At 38.7% G+C, this 24,281-nt stretch overlaps 1 protein-coding gene across 4 annotated transcripts; it reads left to right on the top strand.

Moving 5' to 3' along the window:
• The first annotated feature begins 1,952 nt into the window (after positions 1 to 1,952).
• Positions 1,953 to 22,287, top strand: znf652 (zinc finger protein 652). 4 transcript variants are annotated; one of them, XM_038284319.1, is made up of 7 exons: positions 2,138 to 2,292; positions 9,011 to 9,320; positions 9,397 to 10,375; positions 15,925 to 16,072; positions 16,261 to 16,376; positions 19,762 to 19,906; positions 21,189 to 21,805. In XM_038284319.1, exons 3-7 carry the CDS (start codon positions 9,404 to 9,406, stop codon positions 21,803 to 21,805), a joined length of 1,998 nt encoding a protein of 665 aa, XP_038140247.1. In that variant the 5' UTR covers positions 2,138 to 2,292; positions 9,011 to 9,320; positions 9,397 to 9,403. The 4 variants fall into 4 exon arrangements, with proteins under 4 accessions (XP_038140231.1, XP_038140247.1, XP_038140256.1 ...); XM_038284303.1 differs by lacking the exon at positions 2,138 to 2,292 and adding an exon at positions 1,953 to 2,105 and having other exon boundaries at positions 9,011 to 10,375; XM_038284328.1 differs by having other exon boundaries at positions 9,011 to 10,375; positions 21,189 to 22,287.
• Positions 22,288 to 24,281: the final 1,994 nt, after the last annotated feature.

The raw sequence follows: 24,281 nt of genomic DNA, 5'->3' as shown, positions 1-24,281 counted from the left end.
TCTATGTATTGAAATTATTGGTGGGGGACATGTCCACACCAGTCCTTCAGAAAGTTACGCCTGTGGTTTCTTCGTATACATTTTCATGGGGTCTAAAAAAAACAACTTTATGAAAAAGAAATGTGTTTAAATTGCATTTCTTTTTCATGTGCTAATGTTTCTTTTAAATGTGCATTTTAATTATTTTATATGTACATTTTAATACGTCATATTTCTTTACATGTGCTCTGGATTTTCCCATTGGACACTAAATCAAAATCTGTAAAACAAACCTTCCTTGTCTAAATTATTAAGAGAGAAGATTAGGTAAATTAAGGAAAATATCAGGTTTATAGGGGTGTAGCGATAAATTCTGTGACCCATGCGCCTCTGTGATGGATTCTCCTCAACAACAGGGGCGGAGCTAGATGGGGGGCCAGGGGTGGCCATGGCCACCCTTAGCCAATCATAGGCCACCCCTACCTTTTATTTCCCTGTAATACAGATGGTGGCAGCAGTAATACTCTCAAGTGGAATATTCAAAAAATTTAAATTTTTTATTACTTGACAACAGAAACACTGCGGTTAATTATGCACGTCAATATACTATCATTAAAGGTGATAAGTACAGAATTCATGCTCTTTTCAGAACTAGATTTTATGGGGTAAAGAGAAAATGATGTGTCTCTGCAAGTCATCTATGAGTCTTCATTGAAATTATAGATAACCATTTTAATAAAAACTTATTAAATAATATATGTAGATGTAAGTACTTGTAAATATCAATTTTATGCAGAAATATTACTGATAAAAGTAGGTAAGTAATGACAATGGAAACGAAGTTCGCCCAAAACTCAAACCTGAAAGAATTATACCTTTTATCTAGAAAGCACGGATGTTTGAATATAGGCATCTATTTGTTAACAAAGGTTGTGGGAAAGTATAGTCTTTCTTTATGTATAAAATATGGATGTTTTGCTCGTTATTTTCCAGTTGGAACATTTTAGATTGACTGTGAGGTTTTGGTGCCCATCTAGGCCACCCCTCAGTGTTCATTGGTTATTGCCTGGCCACCCTTATGAAAAATTTCTGGCTACGCCTCTGCTCATCAATTTACAATATCTACTAACCCTAACTTTACAGGATTCATATTTAAACCTAGAGTCACAAAAGCAATGCCTAAACCTAAAGAAGTCTATTCGTAAATAAATGTAAGCGCCAATGGCGTAACAACACAACAATAGGCAGAGGCGGAGCTAGATGAGGGGCTAGGGGTGGCCACCCCTACCAATTTTTTTCCCTCTAATACAGATGGAGGCAGCAGTAATACTCTCAGGTGGAATATTTAAAACATTTTGATTTTTCATATATTAAGAATTACATGACAACAAAAAGCACTGTGGTTAATTATGCACATCAGTATACTAACATTAAAGATGATAAGTACGGAATTCATGCTCACTAGATTTTGTGTTTTATGGGGTAAAAAGAGAATTATGCATCTCTGCAAGTCAGTTAGGAGTCTTCTGTGAAATCATTGATAAATAAATATTTTAATAAAAACTTATTAAGCAATCAATTTATGTAGATATTAGTGCTTGTAAATATCCATTTGATGCAGAATGGTTATTGATAAAAGTAGGTGGGTAATGACAATAGAAAAGATGTCTGCCCCAGAACTCAAACCTGAAAGAATTTTACCACCTATATATTTTAAATATATGCGTCAATTTGTTAGAAAAGGCTGTAGGAAAGTATAGTTTGTCTTCATTTAAAACATATGGATGTTGTGCTTGTTAATTTTCCTTTTGGAACAGGTTAATTGACCCTGAGGTTCCGGCGCCTATCCACTTTCGGCCACCCCTCAGTGTACATTGGTTTTTGCCTGGCCACCCTTATAAAAACTTTCTGGCTACGCCTCTGACAATATGCCCATAAGCATACCGATATTTACGCCATTAGTAAGCGCCCACTTGGGTCACGGATTTTGTTGTAAACGAAAATACTCCAGACACTGAACCCCGCGCGTGCGCTGAGACAGTGGCCTGGATGCCTCGGGTGAGCGCGGGAGGACGGCTCAGTGCTCGCCGGGGCCACGTAGCGGAGCTGAGGACGCCGGTGCAAAGGTATCCCCGGTGTAATGCACACCAACAACATCCTCCCGCTTTTTTTTTTTTTTTTTGCACACATTAAATACAAGCTGGCATTACCAGCTCCGTATGCATAGATGAGGGAGGGCAAGCAGCTCTGCTGAATCTGTGCAGCTCTGATTGCACAAACGCAAGAAGAAGGTTGCTCTCTCCGTAGACTGAGGTAAGCGCAAAATGTCGCTGTTTTAGTGGATTTTCAGAACCTGTGAGGCTGACATTCAGGTGGGTGGCAGCTGCCAGGGGAAACGAGCGCAAGTGTCCGGAAGCCGGTGGTCGAAGCTACGGTAAAAGCTGTGAAGGCTGACTTTGACAGTGTCTGGTAGAGTGGGTTCGGCTCTGTTTTTTTTGTTTTTTTTTTTTTTTTTGTTTGTTTGGTCAGCAGCTCACAACGAGAAAAAAACAGTCTAAAAACAAAGCCTAACAGCAGCTTTAGCTTATCATGGGCCCGATAGCTGCTATATATTATCTTCAAAATGCAACACAGACCTAAAGTTGAATCTTTTTACCTAAAACTTTAACGTCGGCGTTAGCTTTAAGCTAGCTAGCAACATTCTGGGCGGTTTGGGGTTAAAAAAAGTGAAAGTGTGTGCTTTTGTTTTGGGTAATGCATGTAGGTAGAAGAAGATGAAACGCTGAATGCTGTCAGATTATTTCTGCAGATAAAGGAACGTTATCAGAACATCGTTAGCTAATGTAGCCAGGTTAGCCTGTCATGCACATTAAGGTTAGTAACTGCAGACTTTAGCTAGCGGGCTAAGTAGCATAAGTTGCCCAGGCCTGTTCAGGGTCTCTGCTATTAGCTGAACATTGTTGCCTTCTGGGTTTAACCCTTTCCTTGGCTTTCTTTTCAATTCTTTGTTCTAAAAGACAAAAAAAAAAAAAAAAAAAAAACATACCAATTATATCACTTAAGAATCACGTGCTTTTATTTGAGATATCTCAATATTTACCATAACTGGTTTCTGTAAGCTTTGCAAATGTCTCAATCCAAGCAGGAGGGAGATCCCTTAAGTCACATTGTAACTAATATGTTTTTTTTCACACTTTACATAAAGTTAAAGCAAAAGATATGCAGCGGACAGCAACACAAGGGCATAGCTGTGTGAGCTGATTATGTGCTTGATGGCCACATACCTTCAGAGGCATGAAGCATCCCTGCAGCGCCGCTGCACAGTGAGCTAGTTAAGGTCTTATGAGTTTGGACAGAGTGAGGAATGTGAACCTTCACACAGTCCACAAGCTGGGAAAAGGGGAGCTCATTAAAGCACAGACCTGAGAAGGTGCATGGATTTCAGCAGCTTTGCATATTAAAGGTAATGCACAGCACCTTTTGGACTGCAGAGGTGTCATCTGTGTCAGACATCTGGCTAAGCACTTTTCAATACATGCACCATTTATGTTGTTCTACAGTTGCTTTGCAGTAACACTCCCATCCTGTGTCATACAAATCTTAAGCCACAGTAGCATCTATCCGGTGTATGACTGGCTTTGTGGCTTTGCCTATGCAAAAATGTTTGGTTCTCAGCATGTCTCTTAAGGAAAGCTTTTAATCGACGTTTAGAGATGAAACTTCAATTTCTCTGTGCTTTAGATGGGAAAAATTGAGTCTGATGTTTTTTTTTCTTCCAATAAATTTGTATTCAGATATCCAAACTAAATATAAGTCAGAATGCTTGTTCATTTGTATAACCGTGATAACCTAATCACAGTTGATATTGAGAGCTCTATACGCTACATGATTCCCACATCAAAAGACTTAAATACTTCACAGTGAGTGAAACTCAGAAATGACTCATCATTACTGGGTGGAAGCCCTATTATGCAGGCTCTCAGCAGTTTACCTTCTGTTCGTACAATGAGTTTTATTTGATCATTTAGAGATATCCTTAGTTTAATGCAAAGAATGGGATATTGTTTTCTGGTTGAAGAATACACGGGCATGATAGAATCCAAACCATCTGACTGCACCTTAACTCAACCATGGCAGGCTGCTGTTTCTCATGCAGTTTGTGTTTCCCTGTCATGTAGACATGGGATAATCTATTAGGCTTTGTGTCTAGGACGACCATGTGAGGTGAGTTGTTCTGTCAGTGCTGAGCTCCCCCCTCCCCACCTCCTCTGCGGTCTTAATGCTCTGAGAACTGCTGCCTGATTCTCAGAGGGGATCAGAATCGACATGAGCAGAAATGCAGGTGTGTCTTTAACATTCTTCCATATGATTAAGATAAATAAAACTGGTTTGTTTAAGAATCTAGTTTTGAGTGATTTATCGCCGCTGCCATTGGATGTTTTGATTTTTTTTTGGCCTTGTCTTTACTTTAGAATAATTTTTATATTTGAATTTAGAATAATCAGAGTAGTGTACAGCAATTAATCACAATTTTAGTCACATTTAACAGAGTAAGATGAATTAGGTTTCTCCCTCCAGCCTTTTAGGTGCTAATAATACGCTTCAAACTGCTTTGCCACTACAAAGAAGGGCAGAGACGGTTGCAGGAAGTGTATAGGAACTTTTCACCCAAAGGTTACAATCTAGACCTACAACAATGGACTCTGGACAAGCAAGCTTCCAAGGTCACAAAAATATTGGTTGAAATTATTCTCAATTTTTATTTATTTATTTATTTTTTGCCAAATTGTTAAGCCCTAGTTTTGTAATTTTAACTTCATTAAATTGCACATTCTTAAACAAATGCAAACTAGCAACTGATTCACTTAAATTAATGTTCTTCTTTATTGAATTGGATGAAAATATTCTCTTTAAGCTGAGAGTGTTTTTTATAACATGGCAGTTATAAATCTGGGACTCAAATCTCAGTCTACGTTTATTTAATATGAAGGTAAGAAGTTTCTGTGTCCCTTTCTTTCTTTCAGTCATTGATTGATTGTGTTTATGGTAGAACTTCCTCCAGCTTAGTACTGAATAGTCGGAGGTCAGTGTTATGGTGCAAAAAGGCAGAGTAGAAATGAACACGGCGTTTACATTTAGCTGACTTTCTTCAGATTTCTTCAGATTTTTGCTTTTTTCCAGAACTAAATATTAAACCATAACCAGCTATTTCAGTATTAAAGAAAGCCCCTCATGTCTTGACTACCAGATGGTGGCCAAAATATTTCAATAAGCAACATGACTCGACCAGATAAGACATTCATGAACAAGCCGTTTTCAAGGACTGGTGAGTGCAGTGAACCATTGTGAGAAGAGCCACTATTCACCATTGGAGAAAAACAGAGCAGTGGTGAATCTTCTCAGGACTTTATTAACCTCACAGGAAAACAAATGTTTTAACTCTATTTTTAGAGGTTTCTTTGAAGGTTTGTTGTAGATATTGATAACTGTAGGTAAGAAGGATCTGCTGTTGCTGTCTGTTTCACAGCGGTTCTGGAGAAGCTTGAAGGTTGTCTTAATTTTCTGAAGAATTCTTCTTGTTTGTTTTCAAAGCTTTGAATGGACTGGCACCTCAGTACATCGCAGACCTCATTCAAATTTACCGTCACCTGCTCACTTTGAGGTCTGAGGCCCAGCTTCAGCCTGTGACTCCTAGGACACTTTGGAAAACCAGAGGGGTCCGAGCATTCTCCGTATTCGGCCATAAACAGTGGAATGCTCAAACCCCTCGATATACGTATGGCCCCCACCATGGAGTGTTTTAAATCATGTTTTAAGACTCAGTTTTGTTCTCTGGCTTTTAGCATTGTAAGTTGTGTGGTCTCCTGTGGCTTTGTATTTATTTTATTGTATTTATTGTATTAAACAATTTTATTTATATTTCTTTTATATTACCCTGTTGCGTGTGCAGCACTTTGGAAACATTTGTTTAAATGTGCTATATAGATAAAGTGGATTGGATATTCTTATATGATGCTACAACATGACTTTAAGCACAGTGTTAAATGTTTGAAAAACCTTCAGTTGGGGTTAATTAAAGCTATTGTGCAATGGTCCAAAATGGGACAAAATGCAACGCAGTCATTCAAAGGATCATGCTAGTTAATACAGACTCTTGGTACTAGTTGTTACTGCTAAGGTAACAGCCTGTTATTAGATTTACATGGGCTTTGGTTTGTTTGTTGTTGTTTTGGTTTGTTTGTTTCCATTCAAAAACAGTTTTTTAAGCATTTTTTTAAAGGATGATATTGATTTAAGAAATCTATCCGATATCAATGACAAACAATATCGGTCCATCTAAAATCTCCAATATCAGCAGGCTGACAGAAACGCTCTGCTGTCTTCTGTTTAGTTTTGCAAACCATCGGTTAATCATACATGGGTCGGTTGTTCTCGTACCTATTGTTGTTGACTATAATTCTTTAATATTACTTCGTTCAAGCCTTTTCTAACATTCCATACTACAACTTGACTAATAAAATATTTATAATTAAACCATATCAGGTGAATATTAGTATCAATTTAGGGATGCACCGATTGCAGGTTTCTGGCCGATCACCAATTTCAGATCTCTACAAAGCCTGAGATGCCTGTTCTGATTTTGATTGATACAGATTTTCTTTTAAACTGACACCTTGAGTTGTAATAAGGTCACTGAAGACCTTCAATATTTCCATCTTATATTTATGAAAGACAATAATCATTACCTGTGAAACAAGAAAAACTTCTAAAATACCTGCTCTCAAATATAAAGTTCAGAACATTGACAGTGGGTGATTTTCAGTTTTCCTACCTTTGCATAGCTCGATGGGATTGCTGGATATTATTGGTTTTGCATCGAAGTATCAGCTGATCATAGATCTCAGAAAAGTAAGGAATCAATCGGCCGTCCAATTAATGGGCACACCTTTACTGTCAATCAGTACTAAAGGTTGTAATATTGGTATTGTATCAAGACTGGAAAAGTTGCATCGGAGCATCCTTATTTTTTCTTTTTTTCTACTCAATTTATTTATTTATTTATTTTAGAAAGTAGTTCGAAATAAAATCTCAGGAACATCTTTCTGGAATAAGATCAGATTTTTTTAACATAAAAAAAAATAATCCTGCTACCAGTGTTCTTACTAATCTACTACTAAAACATAGACAAAACTAGAAAAGCACATGGAGAGTGCTGACCTCCACCAAGCATCAAATATGACCCCATATTGTGAGTTACACCTATAGCTAAAGCTTGGACATGATCTGTATCATAACTAAATTTAAATGAACTGTTCTTTGGTATGAGGTGCACCTTTGCTGACAATTTCCTTAAAGTCCTTTCATAAGTTTATAAATAAGGCACAGCCTCTGGTGTCTGTTCTGCTCTCACCTGCATTCACTCTGCTTTCTTGTCGGATCAGCAGGTAGAGGCTTTGTGTGAGGCATGGCTCAGCTTTGCTGGGTTTTTGTCTTCAGTATAATACTTCAGGACTTTTTTTAGTCCGATGCTGAAGTTGTAAATAGTCACTGCTGCCAACCTCTGGTTTAGGGGGGAACTGCTTGTTCCGCCAAATAAAGTTAATCCTTAAAAAAATGACTGCATCTGGATTATGATATGTGATCATCACCAAAATTTAATGGATTGTTACTTGGACCAAGTCACCTTTTTTTTTAAAAATGTCATTAATATCCGTTTATAATTCTTTAAGTTATTCTTTACACAGACGATCAAACACACATAACCTCCTTTGTAATAGTGGTTCAATGATTTTTAAGATACTGCTATACATTTGCATTTGCACTACAGTGCATTTATGTACACTTTACATTATCTACTTACACAGGGTAGTGCTGCTTGTTTTCTTTTTGTGCAGCCAGTTTCATGTCATTTCTTTTTTTCGTTTAAAGCCAGGGTGCATGTGCAAGATGTTTGTGAAAACAAAGGCAATGTTTGCGGTCTCCAAGAAAGGAAATGCAGTTCTTTTGGGGTGTGACTTTATGTAATGCTAAAGAAGGTTTTTCTAGCCAAAAAAACCCCCGCCAGGATGCATGCTCAGAATTATTGGTATAGGCTGTTTAAGGTCACCAATGTGTCAGAATGGAGTCACCTTGGCATTGTTGTGCACACTTCCTAGTTTATACCTATCATGCAAAATCAAGTTTTATATAAAGGCGTACGCATTTTAAGTAGTTTGTCTTTAGCTTGCATATAAACAAGATGATCACATTTTTGGTTACAACAACTGTAGCAGATAAGCTTCCCTGACAGCTCAACATACAATTTCCTGTGGTTGTATTTGCAGTAGAAGCTCCAAAGCTGTGGTTATACTATGCTTTCTAGCAGTCAATAGGAGCTGCGATTACACGTTGTGCCTACACCAAACGAAGAGTTTTTCCTTACTACTTTGTTATTCAGGTGAGCAATTTGTTTTTGAGAGCCATTTAAGAGTTTTGTGGATCGTCTCTTCAGTATTATTTGGACTTTGAATGCAAATTTAAGAAAATAATTAACTCTAAAGTCAGAACTTAGATTGAAAGTAAAGTATGGCGTGTGTCTCATCATTTTTGCATTCTCTACTTCAGCTTGTTTTCGAGGTTTCTGCTTTGAAGCTTTTTTCAGAAGTATCCATCTTTAAAATGATACTGTAACATCTTTACTTTGAGAAAAGTTTCTACTTGTTTAACCATGCTTACATGTCTTATAAAAACTTGAACTCTCTTTATGTTGAATTTGATAATGAGACGTTTAAGCTGTGGTCTAGCAAGGTACTCGCTCTGCACCGTCCTGAAATTGAATTTTACTCGCATTCATTCGTGAAACCTGTGGTTTCAGCTCCCACACTCGGCACTGAAACAAACGTTTGTGGGTAAATGTGACACTCGCTGTTTCAAACTCCACATGCCTGCAGTTTCAGGTCACAATCTCACTGTTTACTCAAAGCAAGCGGAAGAACGTCTTAGTTAATCTAATCTTTGTATGTTGTTTTCTTTTTCTGTTTTCTTTTTACAGTTAAATGGAGCTTCAAGCAAGACCTGGAGGTCCTTATAGGAGCTCCCTGATTCGTCTCCGGCTTATCTTACGTGGCTCTGCCTTTTGAAATTCTGGAACGGCAGATCTTAAAGAACTGACCTTTTGAGATTATTTTTTTTTTCTCACTTCTACTGGGGTACAGTTTAAATGTCTTACCCATTGTCTGTCCTTATCAGGACAGAATGGACACGTTCTTTGAATCAGGTTGACCACCTCTCACCTCATCCCCTCCTTCCTGTCTTTTCAGCAGAAGGAGGGTGGGGGATTAGTCCCCTGCCGCTCCTTGCAGGCTAGACTAGTGTTCTTTTGCAACGTAGTTTTTTCTCTTTAGATTTTTTGTCCTGACAGCTTCAATCCCTCCATAGTTCCTATATGAAATCCTGCCAGAGCCTCAAGGAGGTTTCCATCCCAAGCCTTGTCGGGATGTCACAGGAGGAGGCACGTAGAGTGCCTGTGTCTCAGTCCTATTTTCACTCTTCTAACCCGGACTTGGATTTGACGGGAAAGGTTCACAGGAGGGAGGTGGGTGGAAAACCTTATTCTGTGTTGGTCGACAACAAAATGTCAGCCAAGACGTCTGTGGCTGATCCAAACGTGGGTCAGATGACTCCACAGCAGCATCAGCAGTACTTCAGAGAGGGAGCGCAGGAGGTGGGCTCACAGGAGTCTGAAACAGGTGACCAGGGATCCTCTGATGACACCGAGGTGGATGAAGATGAGGAGGAGGAGGGGGAAGAGGGTTACAAACGTGAGCAGATCATTGTGGAGGTCAATCTGAACAACCAGACTCTTCATGTGTCCAAGGGGGACAACAAAACTGGAACTGCGGCGGACGACTCGGACAGAGGAGGCAGCGATGATGAGGATGAAGAGGAGGAGGATGAAGACGAGGATAGCCATGATGAGGAAGAAGAGGAAGATGAAGAGGAACAAGTGATCGAGAATCAAAGAACGCGGTCAGGAAGAACAAGGCAGAGTACTACGGCTGGCAGGCAGCCAAAGAGGAAAAGCCTCAGAACGGCTCTGAGCGCCGCCACAGCCGGAATGACCACCAGAGGGCGTAGGAAACGCATGGAGCCGCCAAAGAGCAATCGCCGGTCAGTCAGGTCTGCTCCCTCCTCAGCAGGTACGGAAACGACCAAAGGAAAGGCCGAGATGGAAGACGAGAAGGAGATGCTGGCATGCGAGAAGTGCCCCAGGGTTTTCAACACGCGCTGGTACCTGGAGAAGCACATGAACGTCACACACAGGCGGATGCAGATCTGCGACAAGTGTGGCAAGAAGTTTGTCCTGGAGAGCGAACTGGCATTGCATCAGCAGACGGATTGCGAGAAGAACATCCAGGTAATGCCTTCATTTGTTCATTTTTAACTGATATAAAACTGAAATGTTTGATATCACTACATAACAAATTAATTATCTGCAGCTGTATGAAGTCTTTATCTGGGATCAGTGAAAGTTCAGTAAGACTTTCTATGATATACTGTTATTCTTTGTGCAACGTTTCCCCTTGTACCTAATATTCTGGCAGTCTCAAGAAGGAACATATGGAACAGACCCCAAACTTACATGTAGAACTAGAAAAGACAGCCGTTTCACACAATATGTTTATATTTCCTTGCAAAACCTAAGAGTTCTCTAGATGTTTATATTTGTGAACCCTCTCCAATAGGAACTGTTACTCTTCCGCCATGTCTTACCACGCAGTGGTGCGGGAAAATCGGGCTGCGGAGATGTATCATTGTTTAAAATTATGTAATTTGGAAACTTGGACCCCCCCAAAGGCTTAGACTGTCCAAATAATCAACGTCGGCCTTGAAATTCCTGCATCAGTCAATCTCAAATTCAGTTTTTCAGGATTATTTTTCAATAATAACAAAAGTGATTTTAAAAATAGATATTTATTATAACTTCAGGGATGATGTGGAGGACTTTTACTTGACAGTGGTCTAGCAAAAAGTCACTGACACCCTCCACACAGAGGGTAACAGACCAAAGGTTGTTTTTAAACAGCAAAGTGCTGTATCCAAAAAAAATAATGGAAAGTTAATTAGAGGAAGGAGTGTGGTAGCAAAACATGTGCAAATAACAGGGGTAACTGCAACCTCAAAAAGGTTGTGAAGCAACTCATGTAGGGTTTTGAGTTTAAATGCGTGGACTACTGTTAAAATCGAGCCTCAACACCCAGATAGATCAAAGCCATAGATAACAACTGAAGTGTTAAAACCCCTACTGAAACGGGGATCATATAAAAAATCTCAACTAGGCATTGGAGGTAAGACCTGAGTAGATGCTTTAAATGCTTTACTACAGCAATATCAGGACATGCATATCGCCAAGGATTGCTTGGCTTTCAAATTTTGTATGATGTTAGAGGTCAATTGTCATGCGCTGATACTATGCATGTTGACAACAAATTTGGCTATTTGGATGGACTCTTTCTGCCCCCAATGCTCACAGCTGATGCTCATTTTAAATAGCCATGATATTGAAGTTGAAGAATGAAAGTAGTGGGAGACTGTCATGTGATTTCAAATCATGACAATGCCTTTTCCTGATATCATACAACCCTAGACTGTATCCTCTCTTCTGCTGAAAGTACATTTTGCATTTAATTTGGATACCTTGATCCCAGAGTCTGCAGGAAGAGTGGAGAAGCAAAGAGTTCAAGTTTAACACACCGGGACACTCGAACTGAGCCGTGAGCTCCGGGGCAGGGTCAGGAAGCCAGCGGGGGGCGGTGTGACCAAACCCGCCCCGGAGCTCATGGCTCGGTTCGAGTGCTCGGTCCGGTCCAGCCAGCGACACCCCACCCCACCAACCCCCGGGGCTTTGTTTGAATTTGCCTGTTTTATGGTGGAGGTTTAGAATTGTGAGATTTGCTGAGAAATGAGGTGTCGATGGGGTTTGAACTTCTCTGTACGTCCATTTCACCCACTGGACTATAGTTATACATCTATGACAATTTAAACTCAGTTTTGCATTCTATGACCCCTTTAACATGCTTGTCTATGATTTTATTTCTAATCTCCTGACAGCGGTCTCCCTCACTTCCTCTGGTTCATATAGAGTGTGGAACACACCATGTCAAACTGCACAGTAGCTACCTGTAGCCGTATAAAGAGGAACACTAACTGATTACAACATTTTAGGTACCTGTAATGCTAATTAGTGAGCACTCCTTAATTTGAAATATTCCTTTAGTCACATTATTTTCATTTTTTTCTAGTGGTACTACAAATTTTATCACGGCCTGTTTCATGATCCATGTCGACTTTTATTTGTTGATTTTCATAGAATTTTCATTTACTATTGATTTAGCCATAATTAAGTAATTTCTGTGACCATTGTGGGTTTTCTTTCATTAAACAATGGTTACCAGCATGTGTGTGTATTATCACACATGAACCGTTCCGTTGTATTAGGGGACTACTTAAATAATTTAAAAATTACTTTTCCTTTTTATGTTTTTTTCCAAGGAAGATTAACAGATGTCTTATTTACACAGTGGCAAGTCATTTCTTTCACTTCATGGTCTATGTGTGCCCTGTAGCACTGCAAAGTTGCACATGCACAAACATGTTCACTATGTGCATCTGCAGGATATCATGGCATTGAAGGACTAAATGCGTTATGGTTTCAAAACCAGCCATTTTTTCTTCCTATCTTAAGGATACTTAAGGCTACCAGTATGCAACTCTAGAACCACTGGTTTGTGTTTTTTTTTTATACCTCAGTGACTTTATCCTTGCATAATTCTCTCACATTGACGATGTTATCATATGGACTGCATTATCTATGGCTTTTTTTACTCCATATTATTCTAAATCTAAGTCCATTTGTTTAATGTTTTTGCATTGCCAAATCTATGAAAAACGTGAGAGGATTTGATCATGACATTATCTGTTCCTACTTTTATTCACCTGAATATTCATTACAATGAATCAGCAGTTTTAGTATTTATGCAAATCTCTGCTGTTTTCCTGTTGAGTTGAGGTTCCTCTGACATGGTTAAAGTTTCTGTAAAAGTTCCCTGGTTTAGTTGGCATTAGGTGGTTTCCACAAATCCTCAGTTTTTTCATCGTACAACAATCTGCCAAACCGATTCTTTTAGTGGGAGCTTCAGGTGTTCCTTTAATTTTTTTTTTATGAGTCATTATGTTTGTAAATAAAATAACCAGTATAAAATTTGCCAAATCTGAATTCAATCTTTCAAAGTATGTCTGAAATATCTCCAGTTTTTCCAAACTGAATTCTTGCCTCCATATGAATTTAGACTATTTGGATATGTTTATGGATAAAATGGTAGCTTTATTATGGTAACCTAATATTACACTCCAAAATTATATGTTAAGTGCTGTAAATAATTAGAAAACCTAGCTGCATTTAATGCTACCTGTGCTTCTAGATTTGTACACGGCTCATGTAAGCCTGTATCAGTCTCTGCTGTCATGTTGTGTTTTTGGTTTCCTGATAACAAAAGATGTGCTTCAGCCTTTAAATTCCTCAGGGACGCCCAGCTGTTCTGATCGCTTGAATTGGCCCGATTTCTCTGACTTTGATTTGCATCTTCAAGTTATTTTGGAGCCCAGGGTGTCTGAACAGCTGCTTGAATTTGTACTAACTGCCCCAGTGTGAGGGTCTAAGGCTTTTTTCATAAGTAAAGCAGGAAACTTGTAAACATTTAAGATTTTGCTAAATCTGGCCTCGGCACACAAACATGGATAAATCTGTGGCCTTAAATCTAAACTTCTTTCAGCTTCTTAGTCTCTGATTATCATAATAAAAAAAAAAATCAACACACGTTTGATAGAGCACCATTTGTATGGTGCTCTATTTCGTGTTTCTTCAAAATGAAGTTTTGCATAAACATATTTCTGCATTTCAGAGGTGGATATTTAGAGCTATAGCTGCTCCAAGGGAGCTAAATGGCTTCAGGCCTGAGAGAAAATTAATATGTTCACAACTGTTTCTTCTGTACCTCACCAGGTTTTTTTTTTTTTAAGAAAAGCTCACCTTTATGAGGAAAATACCCCTTTTTACGCCACTGTAACAACAAGACTTTCAAGAGTTTCTCAGACTAATTTAGGAAGTCTGTAATCCTGAATATATGCATCTATATCTAGAGACAGACAGACAGACAGGCATGGAGATTGTTTAATTTATTCGCTATTTTGAGCTGATGTTGATATTGTATTTAATATCTGCATAGTATAGAAGAAGAACTTTATTGATCTCAAAATGGAGGATTTCACTTTTGACATTGGCTCTGAATAAACAGAAGGTGCACAAAGGAGTAAAAGCTGCATGTAGTATACACAATGCATCCTGATCTATACAGTGGATGGTTAAAAATTTGCTCATGAACATGCATATCTTAATAGATCATTTAAGTGCATGCTCTTGCTGTTTACTCTTCATTGTTAATGTCTAGTTTGATTTAACAACTTATTATTCTTTGTATTTAAATGGAGACTTGTGTAACATCTGTTGTCAGTGTGTTTATTTTTATGTAAATTCAGGAAGTGAAAATGATGTTGCTTTTAAAACATCGGCCCCAAAAAATCTGGATCATATAATTGGGGGGTTGATGTGACTGATGTCAAAACAATCGGTATTAAAAACCTGAATCAGATTATCTCTACATCTAAGCCACGCCATCAGTAGGTTAGGGATTTTTATGAGATTTTTCATGTAATCTGAGGTTCAGGATTGTTTCTGTAGAAAGCCTTGCAGTCTGAAAGTTGGCGGCCATTGAAGAAGCAGGTCTATATTTGATAATGGACAGTTTATTTAGAGGCTTATATATACTCATGGTAAAAATGAATGTCATATTATTGTTTAGCTTTTATTTAATTAATGAATCTTTGTTTTTAGTTGCATTAGTTATAAAATATCTTTTATCAAATGTGAATAAGCAAAATTTGGTGTAGAGGTTTTTATTTTTTATTGGTGGAAATGACCCTGTCTCCAATGCCCACATACACCCCCACTCATAGTGCATCAGTGTACAAGCCTCTGACAGATGTTGTTTTTCATTTAGTGGAGTTTAGTTTAAATGGATAGAGTTTCTGGGATGGACTCGTCTTTAAGGTATTACTTAAACTTGGGGCTTTAAGAAGGTTTTTTTTCTTCCTATCATCTCAGTAGTAGGCTGCTCTACATGTTCTTTAAAAAACTTTTTTTTTCCACCCACTGTTTTCTTGAAACATCCCCTGAAGTGCAAACTTCTAGCTGTTGCACTAAGGTAGAGTTAATGAATTTGGACATCATTCTCCATTATTTCATCCTCCTTTTTCAACATTGAAACATTCCCACAGCAAGACACTGCCAACACCTTGCTTTGTGCTTGTTTCGGCAGTTTGTTAAACCCCTGCAGTAAAATTAATGAGATCTATTGACCAGATCTACAATATGATCATGAGCCATTTTTCTAGTAGCTGTAATTTTCAGTCAAGTTTGAAGGTGTTTATTTTCTGGGCAGAGATTCTTTTTTGGATGTTAGTTTTATGTTAAAGTAAAACTAGCTTCACTGTGGATTCTGGCTCTGGTCACTTTATTGTTTCCAGTCCACTACTAGCATGAACATTTGCGGTTTTATCTAACCACCAAACAAGCCCTTTAAATGTTAAATATTGAAGTTCATCCATAAACTCTAATTTGATATTTAATTACCGCTTTGGGTGGGAAGTATTAATGTTTGTTGAAATGATTTGCATCAAATAAAATCTAAATTTTTCTCCTTTAATTGAATCAGAAGTCTAATTTTCTTCCCCAGCAGAGGGAGCCGATACACTATCCAAAACCTGCAGCTGCTGATAAAAAAAAATAGTTAAATAGTTTAAGGTTTAATATTTATTTCTGCCATTTTTTTATTTTTTTTTTTTCCACAGTGTGTCTCCTGTAACAAGTCTTTTAAGAAGCTGTGGTCACTTCATGAGCACATTAAGATTGTTCATGGCTACGCCGAGAAGAAATTCTCATGTGAAATTTGTGAGAAGAAGTTTTATACAATGGCTCATGTCCGGAAGCACATGGTTGGTAAGTTGGGTTATTTTATTTTTTTTCTGTCAAACCACGTTTTGGTAAAATTGGTAATTTTTTTCATTTTAAACTTTTCAGATGTACGAGTTCAGATCTGATAGCTTCTAAATATTGTTATATGAATCTTTAATGCAGTTTAACAGCCAACCGATGCACATTAAGTTATATTTTCTCCTAATTTCCAGCTCACACTAAAGACATGCCTTTCACCTGTGAGACTTGTGGGAAGTCATTTAAACGAAGCATGTCATTAAAAGTTCACTCGCTCCAGCACTCCGGAGAGAAACCCTTCCGCTGTGAGGTAAGAGGCTCACATTAAAGGAACTTTATCACATTATTTGACACGTATAAAACTCAAGCATCAGAAAATCACTCTGGTGCATGTTTTAATGACAAAAATCTGGCATTTCGCTGCCTTTAAAGATTTGTTTTTGTTCAGTTTGTTAGTGAATATAGCTTTTCTGTGTGTATTTACCATAACATCATGTGACTGAGATGTTTCCATAAATAAAGAACAAACATCCTAAGGAAATGCATTCATTCTGCAATAAGATAGTAAATAGAATGCCATAAAGATGTCAGTCCAGCAGGTTATTGTGCTCGCGGTTGCATCAACTACACTTAACAGGTTATTAAATGTTTGCATTTAATAAAAAAATAGATAAGAGTTTGATGGTAAAAAGAATCCACTTAAGGTTCAAATGCAACAATAGACATAACTGTTATAAATAGCTTGGAGCGATAATTAGATATTTAATATATAAACTAAGTTCTCAGTTATGGTGTCTGAAAATATAAAGCAAAGAAATTCAGATAGTAAATTCTTTATTTACTTATGAATTTGTCTTTGATAGTCATAAAGATCTGGATATGCCCTGCTTCATATCATCAAGCCTTTTTTCAGTGTACCCGAAACAAGAGAAGAAGAAAACTCAAGTGCTGCTGTCCCATGAGGAGCCGCATGTGACGCTTATCAACCCTTAGTCCCCCCCCCCCTTTTTTTTTTTGACAGAGCTGTTTTTGTGTGAAAATAAAAGATGAATCTGAGTCATATTCTGCTGGGATTTTCGGTAATATTCTTCATGATGAAAGTCAGTTCTTGCTATCTAACATATAATTTGCATCTCAAAAGAATTTCCACTCATGCGTTGGTGGTTCATTTATCACTTGTTCTGCTTTTCAGAGACATTCCAACAGATGGCGTCACCAAATCATTGCTGCTTTAACTGTCCAACTGCAAAGACATCTATACCTTTATTCTTTGCTGCACATTTTCCCCCCTATTGCCTTAGCTAACAAAAAAATAATAAATGCAAAATATTTTCCTTGTTTCACAATATGTTAGCTGTAAAGGTTAAATAAAAAATGTAGCTGGCAGAAGAAGCAGAACTTTGAATGAAAACTTTCTCTTGCCACATCTAAATGTTTCAGACCATCAGAAAAAATCTTACATAAGACAAAGATAACCTGAGTAAATAAAGAATCTAGCTTTAGATTACACTGTCATTTATTAACAAAAAAGGCTATTTTAGACCACCCCACCCCCCCTCTTTTGTTAAATCACGCTTTAACTCAGATTAACCACAATTTTTGGGAAGTTTCCACTTTAACAAGACATACCCATGCCTGATTTGTGCCAAGCAGAAATGGCATCAAATCCTGATGGGAAATGAGTCCATGATACCTTTCACTGTATTTCAAACAATTTCAAAGGCTTTGGGGTTTAAAGGGAACCACAATGAGATCATTTATCTACAAACATAAAAAGCATAAAGCAGTGGTGATGCTATCCAGGAGTTGCCTGAACTTATTCTGATAACACATTAAAGACTCTTCCTGAAGGTTACTAAAATTAGGTTCAAAGGCCTGCAGGTCTTATGTGCACTAATTGATTTCAGTATTTAAGATTAAGATAAATGTTGGGTAAATGCCGCATCCTTTGCACTGTTGCAATGCAAAAACTGCTGCTGAATGAAACCGGGAGAATGGCCTGTCTCTTATTAGCCAAAAATGTATGATCCCTTCATGTAAACAAACGCAGCACCTTCAGTCACACAGGGGAGCAGTAGTTTCATGGTGTGGGGCTGGGATGCTGACCCAAGGTTTACTTTCTTTAATAGATGTAATGATGAAAGAAGCTTAATTTATACTCAGGACTTGGCTGACGTTAAGAATTATACTATATTGTTCCCGTAGGAGAAATGTGGTTATGAATCCAAAGCCTACCAGCAAGTCCTACTCCTCCACATCACTCTGTGCATAATGGCTCTCTCTCTGTTTGATTGAAATAAACTTCAAAGACCATCATTATAAAAACTATTAGCGACCCACTGCTATTCCTTTAATAGATTGATATTATCCATGTTTCTATGTCAAGTGGTTTTGAAATGCTTTTTCCCCTCCTAAAGATGCAGAAGTAGGATGACGTGACCTTAAAGGCAGCTCTTATAATCTATATCCAGAGGGAGCCATTGATTTCTTCCTGTTGTTATGCTTTCATTTAGTTTTTTGCTCACAGCAGCGATGCAGAGTTAATAGGTTAGAATCCATAGTAGACAATAAGTCACGTCTTTTTAGCATTACTTCACATAAACATTTTTTCATAAATGTTTTTGTTATCTTTAGCGGGATGCAGAGCTGCATCAAATAGAAATTATTTTAAACAACATGAACTTTCAAAAAGTATGATATAAAGTACAAAAGCAGCAGTTTGAAACTTTGGGAATAAACTCTTCTGGTTAATAAATTAATCTCTTAATTCCTTCTAAGCACACTAAGCATAACATATGTTTGCACTCCTGCAGTTTATGATTGACAACTAATATAATTTGATCTTTTCTTTCCAAACATTAAACATTCCCCAGACTGTTGTCAGAGTTGAACTCGAATCATGTGAAACATTATAAACTCGGATACTCATTGCTTAGCAGCTAAAACTCTACACTCTCAACATGGCTTTGGAAAGCATTTGGTCATTTTTTTTTTATCTCTGTATCCCCCAAGTTATCCATGCTTCCTTCCTTCTTCCCCGTCCCGGCCTTTTAAAGTGTTCGCTACCACAATAAGAACATTTCCATGGGTGGAGCTTTTCTAATTAGATGGTAGAAGCTACCGCAGACACTAAGGTCTGATTACATGCCTATTAGGTTATATAACATGTAGGCCTTTCCCCTCAGTGGCCTTACATTCCTGCAAATCTTTTTTTCTTTTTCTTTTTTCTGCCCACAGACATTTATTTAGTCAGGTGGAGGCACCGGGGCTATAGATAGATCACTAACCTTTAGAAAGAGGCGAACAAAGAAACCCTGACTGCAAATATGCTGTATGGTGGCTGACCCTGAACATAAGTGGCTTTTTTTTCTTTCTGCATTTGGGTTTTCATTGATTTTTATTCTCACCTGAGTTAAATATTGGATGATGGAAAGTCTCTCCTCAGGCCATCGGAGGGGGCCAATCAGAGGTGACCTTGTTCCTCTGAAGGGGGACGGTCTCTTCTCACATTAGTTCATTCTGAAAACTTCACATGCCAAAATAAACAGAAATCTACTGCACATTACACAGAAATTCAAAAAGGAAAAAAAAAGTACTGCTGAAATATAAAAAGAAAGGTGACGCTTTAGTTTTTTTTTTGAGAATCTTTCCATCTTCTTTGTATCTGATGGGAGAGTTTCCTCCTTGTGTTGCAGCATTGCGATGAACGGTTCCAGTACAAGTACCAGCTGCGCTCTCATATGAGCATTCACATCGGACACAAGCAGTTCATGTGCCAGTGGTGCGGCAAAGACTTCAACATGAAACAGTACTTTGACGAGCACATGAAAACACACACAGGTGAGAGCCCATGCGTCCTCTATGCAGGATTTAATACACACCTTAGATATGAGATTATTTATCTTTATAACATCAGGGAAATTCATATCCAATTTGAGTGCAGATTTATTTGTTTTTATATATATTTATTAGTCTATCAGGCAAACTAGGGATAATTTCTACGTTAAAAAAAGGTTTTCAACAAGTCTTAAAAACCTGAATTTGGTGGATATAAGAAAAACTAGTGGATTTCAGTAAAACAGCCAATACATGTGATTTAATAACTGATGGAGAGATCATTGAAAGCTTTTTAGCTGTAACTAAAATCAAATTGAGGAATAATAAGGATTGTTTTATGTTTACATTATAATGCAGGGAGATTTCTTTCAAATCTTTCCAAGCTCCTGTTTTCCTTCCTCCCAGCCTTGCAGGCACCACAAACTCTCTATAAAAAGGAGCATAATGGGGTGTTGCCTCTTTGCTTTGCTCAGGCAATGAGAGGGATGTTTTACATCTAAGTAAAGCCTTGAATATATTGTGGCTTGTAATGAATACCCGGACACATGAAGCTTTTCATTCCTCTTGGGTTTTTTTTGGTCCATGTTTCACCAATTTTCTTAAAAAAAAAACAAGCCTTGATGCCTGCACATCATCTGCTGTTTTTTTCTCCCTGAGCCGTGGGTGGACACGCTACACTCTGTTGGCCCTCAAGGTTATATTTGTGATGTATAATTATGCTGCCCTCCCGCATCCCTGCTGCTACTGACCAATTTAGCCTCATCCAGGAGGAGCCACACCCAGTCCCACTCTGTAATATACCAAAGTTTGCTTCAGCATGTAAATTCCCATGTTTAAATGAAACAGGTACAGAAGGCGAGCGCATCAGCTGTCACCTTTTGATATTCAGTTGGCGTGGAGAAGATTCACACATAATGTGCCAGAATAAGGCATTTTAGAGAGCCCTTCAGCAGGCTGTTAATAGATGGCTGTGTGGGTGGTAACAGGCACATTTAGTGGCTCCATGGAGGGAGGTTAATGAGAGCGGCATTCTAACGGGGCTGCTGTTGTTCACTTTCACATCTCTGATCCACATAGTGTGAATTGTAATAGCTTCCCGGGGAGTGGGTGGGTTGACAGAGACCCTCGATTCAAGATGGAAGCTTATTTGCATTGTCAGAGTCGAAATTGAAAATGAATCTTTGTGTGCAAAGCCTTAATTGTTCAACCAGTACTTTTGACAGCAATTGATTTGACTGATGCACCAGTCTTTTTGTCTTTTCCATTTTCATATGAATCCGTTCAGGGGAGAAGCCTTTCATCTGTGAGATCTGCGGGAAGAGCTTCACCAGCCGGCCCAACATGAAGCGTCACCGCCGCACCCACACAGGCGAGAAGCCATATCCCTGCGAGGTGTGCGGCCAGCGCTTCCGCTTCTCCAACATGCTGAAAGCTCATAAGGAGAAGTGCTTCCGGGTCACCAGCCCTGTGGTTCTACAGAGTGGTGGAGCCACAGTTCCGGTCCGTCTGTTTGCAAATGCCTTCTCCTCTCCTGCCTCGTCCTCTTCTTCCCCCACCACTGTCCCCGGTCCCTCAGCTGCAACCCCGGCTACCACCTCGGCTTCTCTTGGCCTCAGCTCGACTGGAGGCCCCGTTCCGCAGCAAAGTCACATTGGTCACACATTTTCCCACGTTCAGCTCCACTCAGCTCCCTCCCATCATCATTCCCATCTCTCCAACACACCCCAACAGGCTCCTCCTCACAGCCATCACCACCTGGTGGTTCCCCCTGTCGCTCACCTCCCCCCTCCTCCAGCTCTTTTTAAGAGTGAGCCCCTTAACCACTGCGGGCATGAAGACAGTAGCTACCTGCACCACATGGCCCCCCTGGATAAGGACCCTGGAGCGCCACAGCATCACTGAACTGTGCACCGCTGTCTGCAGGCAGCACCAAAACCGCGCCTTGCTTGTTGTCTTCTTAAAGCTCCGTTTCTCAGATGGAGAAACCTGAAGCTACGCCTGCAGAGAGGGCTTAGCATGAGCAGCACACTGGGATTCAGCAGAAGTAGTGATCCAGTTTGTTCTACGCTGGAGGCTTTCAGCCGTCCCGCAGAGATGTTGCAGACAGCAGTAGGTATTCAAGTAGAAGCATACATCTTCATCAGACAATGGAGGTTTCCTGTTTTGCTTGTCAAGCAAACATTAGAGATTCAAACTTTTCTGACCCCCATGCACACTAAGTGAGACATCACTTTAAAAAACTGATCACCTAAACGGTGTTACAATCTGCAGAAATTCAATTTTCTCCTTCAGAAAATGATTCTGTGTGATTTATGGGTAGAAACTTGTTCTCATCAAAAAGCTGCTGATGGAACTTAAAATCCATATTTCTTGGCCTCCATGGACCCTCAAAGATCTGTTTCCACGAACTTTCCGCTTTTTTTTTTTTGACCTGAGGTCATACATTAGTCAGGACATGAGCTTTTGCAGCTCATCCACATAGCAATATTCTACTTATTCTCCAAGCTGTAGAGCAGAAACCTCGTGGGCAAACAAATGTTTAATGAATGTTGAAGCTGGCTCTACCTGAGCCTCATTTTATGTACAAAAGCCAGTGTTAAAGGGATAGTTTGCGTTTTTAATAGTGAGGTTCTGTTATAGTGGACCGAAGTCATATTGCTGTGAGTTTTTGTTCTCCTTTTTACTGATTTTAGCCATTTAAAGCAACTCTAGTTATATATACTGTCTGAATCATCTCATGATCCACTGTTTAGATATTGATAAAGTTGTTAAAAACATCACTTAGTGCAATAACTGTGAGGGTAAAGTGTCAATCTTTTGTGAGGTAAAAAGATACATGGACGATTAGGTTGATCTAAAAATGATATTTTCCAAATAAAATTATACCAAAATCCCCATTTTTATACATAACCAATATGACGCTTCTGTCTGCAATGTCCACATAAGAAACTGGGTCCAATTTCACATGCATATAGAGATTTGTATTTGATGTAAAAGTGTTTTTAGTACTGTTTTAAATTCCTAAATCTAGATAGAAAAATGCCTTTATGTAACAGTCAACTTTCCACCAAACCGCTACAAGCTCACAGTAATATGAAATCCGTCTGCTATAGCTAACTATTAGTGACAGAACTTCAGTTGAGAACATTTTAACTTTCCCTGTAGGACTGTCTGTTGGAGGGCAAACAGCAGTAGAGCAAAATGCAGTGCCATAGGTTACAGTGTGATGGAAGAGCAGTTCTTGTTATTTTTAACTTTGTAAAATTCAGTTAAATCTGGACAGTCTCAGATTCATGTCATAGTAAAATGGTGCTTTCCATTCCATTACTTACAAAAAACTCCTTGCTTTTACATTTAATTTTTCATAACCTGAAGTTGTGTGTTTGATACAAACTGTCCTTTAGTATGGCGCTCCTGCAGAAAGATTAATGTTTGTCTTGATATTTCATGATCGAGGCGACTTTAATTAAGCAGGATGTGCCCCAGGCGCCTCACACGCCGAAGACAAAGACCACCCCTGATTTACCTACAGCGACCAGTAGAACCACCTCAGCTTACAGGACTGTTGCTTTGAGATGAAGATGAATGACTGTCAAATAATACTACCACTGTGAGGGGCCAGACATGTGGCCCCGTCTGATTTTGTCCTCTAATTTTAATTTTGATCCCAACCCTCCCGTTGCTGCTGTTTAAACAATACGGGTTACCATGGTAAAGGTCACCTGACACACACACTCACTCACAGAGAGTATACACAACTGGGACCTTTTTCATTAAAGCTCCTAACAGGATATTATGCATTATTCTTCTCAGCCTGTATTCCACAGTTTGAGGTGGGGTGGTGTTGTATTGTACAGGTTAGACATAATTTTTTTTAGGGGGCGGATTTCTGTGCTTACAAACTTAGGTCCACAAAGGCCACCGTATGTCTAAACTTGTTGAATGTCGCCTAAGCAGAATGATGGTTTACAAACTGTTCTTGATTCATGTTCTCAGATTATTTACTTTGTTTGTATAATATCAGCGTCACGTTCAGTTAAAAACAGATATTTACATACACTGAATAAAAAAATGTTTCTCGTCTTCTGACATGTTAAGCCTAAACTGTTCCTGATTTTAAATCAGTGTTAGGATTCAAAAATATGTTTTGTATTCATGAAGCACTGGGATAAATGGAGGGAGCTTTTTTTGGAGCGACTGAAAATTTTTTACTTTGCCCAAACGTTTTTGGTGTTCTTAAAAAAGATTCCTGGAACAGTTTGCTGGTATTTTGGCCCATTCCTCCTGACAAAAATTATGTTACTCACCTTTGTAGCCCCATTGTAAACTCTTTTAAATCTTTCTGAAGGTTTTTCTGTGGGAGACCAGAACATTGATC

The sequence above is a fragment of the Cyprinodon tularosa genome, unplaced genomic scaffold, assembly GCF_016077235.1.
Source record: "Cyprinodon tularosa strain WSP-4 unplaced genomic scaffold, ASM1607723v1 ctg105, whole genome shotgun sequence".
NCBI lineage: Eukaryota > Metazoa > Chordata > Actinopteri > Cyprinodontiformes > Cyprinodontidae > Cyprinodon > Cyprinodon tularosa.
Note: the sequence above shows the minus strand (reverse complement) of the source record. Positions and strands in the feature narration are given on the sequence as shown.